Source organism: Benincasa hispida, chromosome 7, assembly GCF_027475165.1.
Source record: "Benincasa hispida cultivar pf3 chromosome 7, pf3_genome.v1.1, whole genome shotgun sequence".
Classification (NCBI taxonomy): Eukaryota; Viridiplantae; Streptophyta; class Magnoliopsida; order Cucurbitales; family Cucurbitaceae; genus Benincasa; species Benincasa hispida.
In genome coordinates, this window is record NC_143484.1 from 24,109,795 (window position 1) to 24,119,028 (window position 9,234).

The 9,234-nt window shown below is 32.2% G+C and overlaps 1 protein-coding gene across 4 annotated transcripts; it reads right to left on the reverse strand.

Moving 5' to 3' along the window:
* Positions 1–2,445: 2,445 nt before the first annotated feature.
* LOC120081883 (TPX2 (targeting protein for Xklp2) protein family) lies at positions 2,446–7,299 on the reverse strand. Of its 4 annotated transcripts, none has more exons than XM_039037059.2 (9): positions 6,853–7,299; positions 6,657–6,735; positions 5,340–5,969; positions 4,896–5,099; positions 4,709–4,752; positions 4,521–4,610; positions 4,334–4,427; positions 3,942–4,049; positions 2,446–3,095 (listed from the first exon to the last, which is right to left on the reverse strand). In XM_039037059.2, exons 2-9 carry the CDS (start codon positions 6,696–6,698, stop codon positions 2,655–2,657), a joined length of 1,653 nt encoding a protein of 550 aa, XP_038892987.1. In that variant the 5' UTR covers positions 6,699–6,735; positions 6,853–7,299; the 3' UTR covers positions 2,446–2,654. The 4 variants fall into 4 exon arrangements, with proteins under 4 accessions (XP_038892987.1, XP_038892986.1, XP_038892988.1 ...); XM_039037058.2 differs by having other exon boundaries at positions 6,657–6,738; positions 6,853–7,293; XM_039037060.2 differs by having other exon boundaries at positions 4,521–4,604; positions 6,657–6,738; positions 6,853–7,205.
* Positions 7,300–9,234: the final 1,935 nt, after the last annotated feature.

A 9,234-nucleotide genomic window follows, 5' to 3' on the forward strand; every position in this document is an offset into this window, starting at 1 on the left:
ATTTATGTTTTAAATCGTGGACTGGACTTGTTTTTTTCTTCAAAACTATAAGGTTTGGGCTACATGCCTAACATTAAGAATTTATTTTGTCCATTTTGCAACTAGCCCTAATTATTAGTAGGAAATTTACAATAGGTGTCAATATCAAAATAGGATTTTGCAACCATATCTTCCATATTTGATATTTTGCAACTATGGCAAAATCTGAAAATCTAAAACTTGGTTGATTTTTTATTCTACAATTGCCCCTCACGCATTTTTTGTATCATTTTTTTAATTTTCTTTGCATCAACCATGTTATTTTAAATCATCCGTTGCTTATGTAGCACATTCCAGCATCTTACTCCCATATGTAGATACATAGTTTGCAAAAAGCTTCACTCTCTGCTCCAACGATAGAATTAATCCCAATCTCTCACTCTCAAACCTCAATAATCACATATATTTCTCTTCCTCTCCTCTCATCATCTCCTTCCAATCCTTTAAGGCCACACCGAATTGTTCTAATAACATGATAGAAACATAAGCAGAAGACTAGGGTTAGGATTCATATCTTTAATGGTGGTGTCAATAAGCTTTCGGCATATGATGACAAATCATATTTTATTTATTCATTATTCGTAAACTGTGCTTACAGAAGAAGAAGATTTAGAATCCAAACCAACCAAACAAAATAGAGATTTAGAATCTCAATAATACCCTCAATTGGAACTCCTTTCCGGAAGCCTTCCACCCACTACCTGAAAACTCAGACATAATCCTTATTTGAAAAATCAAGAACACAAAGGAACAAAAAAGATTTAACCATTAATTCACACTTCATTGCAACTCTAACACATAACTCACCAAAAAGATTCAAGGTACCAATCAAATCCTAACTATAGAATATTAAATGGGTTAAGATCGAAATTAAATTACAAGACGGTTCCAGCAAAAAAAACACAAAGTCAATCATCTGAAAAGGGAAAAAAGCAAAATTACATACTCGAAAAACTGAAAAGTGAATCGAATCCTTGAGCTACGGATTGGGATAGGAAAAAGGGTTGGAAATAAACATGTTGTCGGTGGAGGATAGATAGAGGTAGCGTGAATAAATAAAATATGATTTGACAATCTCAAAAATACTTACTATCAAACAGAAATTGCATGATAATTAGATAGTAATAACAAAGAACATAGTATCAAAATAGTAATTAGATAGCAATCAAATAACAGTCAATATCATATAGTAGTCAAACAACAATCACATAGCAATCGGTATCATTAATAATCATCATCAAATACTAATCAAACAACAATTAAACAGAAATTAGTATTCGATAGTAATCACTCAACAATGAAATAACAATCAATATCATTAGCATCTAGTATCAAATTGTAGTCATAAAACAATCAAATAGCAACTAGTCTTATTGACAATCAAATAGCAACTAATATTAAATATCAATTTAATAAAAATCAGATAGTCAAACAATATCATTAACAATCATATAACAATCAACCAATAATCAGATAATAATTGAATAAGAATTTTTTTTTTTTTTTTTTTTGGACTTTTCATATTCAGTGATTAGCGGGCCAAACTATTTTGCTATTTTCTACAAATTTTAAAATGGAGAGACACGGACCTAATTTTTGAATTACATTTTTAATAGTGCAATTGCCCCTTATTAGTATTATATTAAGTTTTATTTAATCATTTTATTTTATTTTTTAGGTACAAAATTAATGAATAAATATGAACATTTAATTCCCACATATTAATTATATTTACATAAACAAAAACATATGGCAGATTGAAATACATCATTTATTATTCCAGATAGTTAAATACTAGACATTTATATCCTATATATTTAATGTCTATACCCATGAAATAAAATCCATGATCCAAACAACCTCTAAGTATTTAATGGTTAATCTCTCTCAAAATTGTATAATTTAAAAATTACCAAAATACCCCAAAAGTCATCTACCTCACTTCCACTATGTTATCGTGTCTACCATCGTCATCCGTTGCCGACTCTGACGACCATTTCCAACGACCACCGCCACTAACCACCTCCAACCACCACCACCAACAACTGACTCCGACCATCACTATCGACGACCGCCTCCAGCCAATTCCAACCCTACCATTAGCGACTAACTCCAACAACCACATCCAACCACCATTATTGCCGGCGACCTCCGGCCACCACCTCCACCAACTCCAACAACTATTATTTATATAGTAAACCAAATAAACTTATAATAAAAATACTTTTGAGAAAGTGTTGACAAATGCATGAGTTTTTACATGTTTTTATTTTAAACAATTTTATCAAAAGTGTTTGGATGAAGATGATTTTTTTAAAACATATTGTTTTTCTAAGTTAATTTTCAAACAAGCCATAAATAGTGACAAACGAAAGAATGAAATGAAGCCCTGGATACCTAACACAGTTTAGCAAATGTCGATTTAGAGTCTTTCAAAATAGAGAGAAAAGTAGTCACAATTTGTTGTTTATTCCTACCAAACCTTAACATACATGACATCTAATTTACATTACAATGCAGCATAATAGCTACGACAATAATTATGGCAAATATAGAACCAGGACAATATGAATGACGATTCCTACTACCTGTGAAGTGAACGAAACATAAATAATTCACGACGTAACACCAACAGCAAATCGTCCCATTCCGGAGCCAGCAACACCCTTAATGTCCCTTGATCTCCCCACCAAATTCATGCTCCTCCGCACCCCGACTTTCTGCCTCCCCTCGATGCCTTGTTTAGACATCGTCTTATGATTCTCCGAAATTCGGGATTTCTGCACATTGGGTTCTTTCTCCTTTGCTTGGTCTTTCCTTCTCTTGTTTTCGATTTCTGATACAGCTTCTTGGAGACACTCTTGGTTGGCTGATGAACTCGAAGAATTACCGCTTGCTTCACCATGCACAGCTGCGTGGTAGCTCATGTTTTTTGAAGTATATGATGCTTCACTTGCAGAGGAAACAGTGTCTTTTCCTAACTGTGAATGCGAGGACGACGCCGCAGCTGTGGACTTCCTTAAAGTGTTTCTTATTTTAGAACCACTTAACACAGCCTGAAATGTACCATGAACCAAAACAAAGTAAACTCTATTACTTAAAAGGAATAGTGCATGATAACAAACTTATACAAGAGTGTCTAGCAAAATCATTTGTTAGACAAAAGTACTAGTAGTCAAGGTATCTAACTAAGACTAAAAGTTAAACTATTTTTCTTTTCAGTTATTTTCCTTATTTTTTAAAGATGTAAAATGCTGCCTAAAACTTGGGAAGAAGGAACATTGAATTGTTCTGTTTAATTAATCAGTTCAATTGTTCTGTTTTTGTTTATTAGAAGGCTTCTAAAGCAATATAGTATGAACTTTCAGAAATTCTAGCAAATTCAACTCTACATTGGGGAAGAATAGATGGTAAAATATTTGTGAAGGCTGTTTCCATATAACTACAATGCATGCAATGAGCCAGAAAGGAATTATAGGTTTTTTTTCTTCACTTAAGTGCAACGAACGTGACGCAAAATTTAGGTTTTGTTTGATTGCTATCTTGTTTTTAGTTCTGTTTATGAAAATGATGCTTCTTTCCTTGTAATTTTTTTTTTCCTTAAACCCATCTCCTTTAGAAACACACATTTGAATTTTAGGCCAAATTTCAAAACCAAAATCAAGTTTTTAAAAACTATTTTTTTTTTAGTTTTCAAATTTTAGCTTGGTCTTACAAAACCAAAAAATTAACACTGAATTTAAATCCTTTTTTTATCTGGTAACTTCAAACAATCCATAAGAAGACCAATTCAATATTGACTGTCAAGTAAACAACATAAAACATTCACAGTGAATACGGTCAGAAAAAGAAATCTACAGTTCTCAATCAAGAGAATAAATGGGAAGCTAATGCTCATTTACCTTCTTCCCATCTAATTCTGGTCGAACTGCACCATAAGAAGACGGTATTGGTTTTGATCTGATGTCAACGTTTTTCTGTAATTTCTTCATTTCAGAGTCTGCCTTGCCCTGAGACAACAGCAGACAACCAATGTCATTATGCTTTTCAAATAAGAATATCAAAATTTACCATTTTCTTGGCATAGATAAAGCTATGCTGCTCTCTCTCTCTCTCTCTCTCACCCACACACACACATCTTTTTTATCCATATTTCTTACTTGGCTCTCAAATCTATCAGCTTCCTTAATATACAATTACTCCAACTTTAAATGAAAGTGGAATAGTAGTAGGCCATCCATATTCTAGCATATAGGTATATGTATTGCTCTATAATAACAGAGATCGCGCTTGCCTGTTTTCTCCGTTCTGACAAGCCCGTGCTTCTATTTGAAGCTGAAGCGCTTTTCCCTGTATCTTCCATGGCTGAGTTGACAGTACGACTTGGCCTACATTCATATTAAATTAAAAGTACATGAGAATCTGACATCGATATAAAATCCAAGAAGAAGAGAATATCTCTTGAGATGGGGCAGTGGAACCTGGTCGCTGTCTTCAAATATGATCTAGATTCAAGCTTTGATGGAGAAGAATGTGATATTCCAGAAGTTCGTACCTTCTCACCACTATATCTTTAGGAAATCATTTCACAGTCTCAACTCATCAAAATGCTAAACTAAAAAAAATAAATTAAAAAAAAAATAACAAGAACAAGAACGAGTATGTATACCTTCTACTCTCGAGAACAGTTCTTCCCTTGAGAACTTTAGAATCCTAGAAAAATTTTAATTAAGAAAAAACAGATTGACTGTATTAAAATTGAGACTCTGGTGAATTCAAGATGTAATTATTTCGTACTATAAATATAATGCCACAAATCAGAATTCCAGGTTGCATTATAATAAACCACAGATTACCTCAAGTTTAGGTTTGGGCGTTTGACGGACAGCATTTGCACGAGAAATGACAGTTTTTGATGGATGAGCTTCTGTGTAAGTTGTATGTGAAGGCTCACCTTTGCTTTTATTGGATTTGAGAACATCACCCGAAACATTTCTTCGACTCTGAGAAATATTAGCCTGAGATCTGAAGGAGGCCTTTGTTTCCCTTCTAGATATCATCTAATGATCGGAGAATTGGCAGAGCAGAAGAGCAAGTAACAAAAGAATTGATATTATATTAAGGATTTGCAGATAAACAGAGCAGGAGATGAGCGCTAGCCAATGGTTTGATGCTCGCTTAACTAGAAAAATGGGTTTGAAGGATGCAACATGACTGAATCAAATGTAATTGGTATATGAACTGAGAGATAACAAGAAGAGTTGAAAAAATGTTGAAAAGATTAGAGAGAAGAATTGCACCTTGGGAGTGAGAGTTTGCTGACTTCCTGAGCAGTTATTGCCAGCTTTTTTCGTTAGTTCAGTTTTTGGGACTGCCTCCATGGCTTCAGATTGCATATTCTCACTCATTCCATGACTGTTGGCATCTTGCTTTAATTCAACCTCTGGTTCATCACTAACAAAAGTAGAGAACTTGTTCTCCCCAGTGTCATCTTGTTTGTTTATTTGAGCGTTAACACTGCTGAAAGAAATTTCAAATTTAGGATTAGGAGCTGACATTCCATGTTTGGGCATATCTTCAAATTTTGTCACTAAATGGTCCCCATGGTCTTGTGAACTGACAGAGCTATCATCAAAATGGCCATCATGATTTTCCATGCTTATAATCTCAACGTCTGCCTCTTGATTCACTTGCTCTGATACATCATTCTCAATAGTATGGGACTCGGCCGAATTCTGACCAAGCAATCCACCCTTTTTCTTGAAATGAGCCTCAAAGTAAGCCTTTTTCTCATTGACTGAACCCGGTTTGGAGAATTTCTCTACCTCTTCAAGATAACGATTATGAGAGAATGATGACCTCCTTTCCCAAGATAAAGATTCTTTCTCAAACCTTCCAAATGATATGGAGTCTGAGATTGCAGACTCTACCTGATCAATTCCAAACAACTGGAAATTAGAGAGGAATCACTGAGGCCTGAAAAAACTGGAGAAAATATGGCATCCAACTCTTGCTGGACATACCCCAAAATTATACAGATCATACCTTAGCAGCTTAAAGCCAAGATCAGCTCATAGCACACAATTTGTTAATTAACGTTAGATTTATGAACTTCACGTTAATGCATTATAAGTTCATAATCATAACTACCACATCATCTGCCTGTTCAGCTCCAAAACGTTTGTTCATAACAGTTCTCTTATTAAATACCTCGTTACAATTAATTGCAATAACTATCAAGTTCTACAAATTTAAGGATAAGGCAATAAAATCAATTTAACGTATCAGTAAAACTAAGCCTCTTATTAGTAATAATAGTAGATGATGCACTAATTGCTTAAAATTCCAACAAAACAGAACGTTCTCCCGTTATTTTAAGAAGAGATTGATGAAGACAGCATAGAACAGGAGAAATCTAACCACGGTGTAACGATGGACAAAACAACAGCACAGTCTATCTCAACAGCAAGTAGTAGTGCGCATCCCTTTGGTAAATTATAAAATTTCGGATTTAGGTTGAGATATGAAAGGCTTAATTCGACTTCAAAACTTTGAAATCATTCACAAAAAACGATAAAGTAAGCCACTCGGAAAGGGAAAAAAAGCGAAAGCAGTACCTGAAAATTAAAGGTAAACGGCTGTTCGATATCTCCAGCCATGATTAGCTCAATCAAGCATCAGAAAGCACTAAAACAACTGCTGAAATAAAGAACAAAAGAAAAGTTGAAACAATTGTCACATTACAGAAGTAGAAAGAAAGAAGACAATCCAGTACAGAAATTTTCACTAGACTTGGATCATGAACAAAAATACCTTATTATTAAGCCAGAAAACCGAAACAATCACTGTTTCACATTCACATTTAGATTCACAGCAGCATCTCGTTAGAACAGAAGACGCAGAAACTGTATAGATTGATGAATACAAGTCTGGATTTGCCAAAACCTATTGCTGTTGTCTTGAAATTTCTGAAGGATGAAACAGTATGAATGAGTGAAATGAAAGTTGAGAGAGATCAATTACTTGCAAGTAATTTCATGGAATCTTGAAGCAAACGTGTGAAGAGCGAAAGCACAAATCTCTCTCTTTCTCTCTCTCTTTCTTGTAGAAGCAGAGTTCACTGTGTTCTTAAATGCTGCTTTTTGATCTTTGTTCTTGAAGTCTGTAAACGGAACTATTTGCTATTTATTTTTTTATTTATTATTTTATTTTTTTTTATCTTCTTTGGATCTGAACTTCCTTGAATATTTTTTTTCCATTGGAAATAGGCAACATGCTCAAGAACTTTATATTTTCACAGGTTTAATTTTACTTCTTAATAATTGAGTGTATAGCACTATTTTTTAAATAATTATAAATATAGTAAAATCTTTAAGTAATAGATTCATCGTTAATAGACGATTATATCTACAAATTCTTTTATATTGTATTATATTTATAAATACTTTAAGATTGATTGCTATTTTTACAACTACTCTAGATTATTTTTATCGATTAAATAATAATAATAATTTTCATGTATGGATATATAATTATGCGGATACTTTTTAAAATTTTATAATGAAAAGTCTCATAAATTAAAAAAATATATTAGAAAAATCAATAACAAACTAAAATTATAGGCTAAATTTAATATATATTTAGGATTGTTTTTAAATAAAGAAAAATAAGTCGAACTTATTAATAAATATAGCAAATTGTCACTGTGTGTCAGTAATGAAATATAATAGACCATGACATTTTCCTGTAATTGAATTTTCAACAGTTTTACAATTTAAAATAATTATCCATCTATTTAAGGGCATGAAATTAAAATTAATAAAATTTGTTATCATTCAAAATCAATTTTGATGATATGGAGATTGCATTGAAAAAATATCAAATTAATCTTATGTGATTAAAAACATATTTTAGAATGATTTTATACCTAACAAAAATAATTTTAATAATTTTAAAATTACTTTTTAAACGAGCAATTAATTAACCACAGTATGAATAGTGAGTTAAGAGTTTGAATTCTATTTTTGGTTATTAATAAAGTTATAATATTAAATTTGAAAATTAACTACTTTTATTTTCTTTGGATCTGAGGAGGGTTAAATATGTTTTTTTTCTCTGGAAAAAGCCAAGATGCTAAAAAATAGAAAAATACTTTTAATTCCAAAACATCTTAATTATTAATTAATTAATTAATAGCGAAGAATAACATGTGCAGCAGGTTTTTTGGCTTTTTGTCTTTCTATTAACTTGTGTTAAAGTGGGACTGCCAAACTCCTAATTTTCCGACACTCATATCCCCAAACGACACCCTTTTCACAATCTCATGTTAAGTCTAGAAATTAAGTTGGAAGGTTTAAGTAACCTTGATTTAAGAAAATTGCGTTTGAAGTGCAAGTCTTGAAAATCTAGGTTTAAGAAATCTGTGTTTGGAATGTAGGCTAGTCTTAAATGAAGTATAAATTTATAAATATTTAGCTTGTGAAATATTTTCTTGTAATTAATCACTTATTATATTTTAGATTAGTTTAAATTTATCATCTTAGTTATTTTAATATAGTTTAAAATAAACTAAGAAATTTCGAAGAATATTTTTTAAAATGATTTTGAACTAGAGATTCTGATTAGAATCATAGATTTTGAGTGTTAGTTTTAATTTGATCGCTGAGTTGTTTTAAACATTTAAAACTTTTATGTTTAAAAAATGATCTAAATCTTCGAACTAGTTAAAGTGACCAACAAAAAAAAATTAGAATGTTATTAAATTACATTAGAACTTTCTACACATATAGCCTAATTAAATATAACTATACAATTGCAGTCTAATGGCATATTTGGAATTGATTAGAAAAAAATATATCTTTCAACAAATCAATTTTATTTAAACACTTTTGACAAAAACTCATTAAAATAAAAAATACACGTGTATTACAATTCTTTCTTAAAAATGTTTTCATATACAAATTTATCTAGTTTTTTATTTACTAAGAGTGTTTTTATTAATGTTTTTCAAGATTGGCTGGTTGCGGTCGCCTGATGTGGCAATCGGAGGTTGGCTGATGGAGTTACCAAGTGGCAGCCAGAGGTGGGCTAACAACAGTCACTGACGTGGCGCCATAGTTGGCCGGCAGTGGTCATCGAAGTGGTAGCCAGAGTTGGTCGGCGAAATTCATCGGAGGTGGTGGCCGAAGTTGGCCT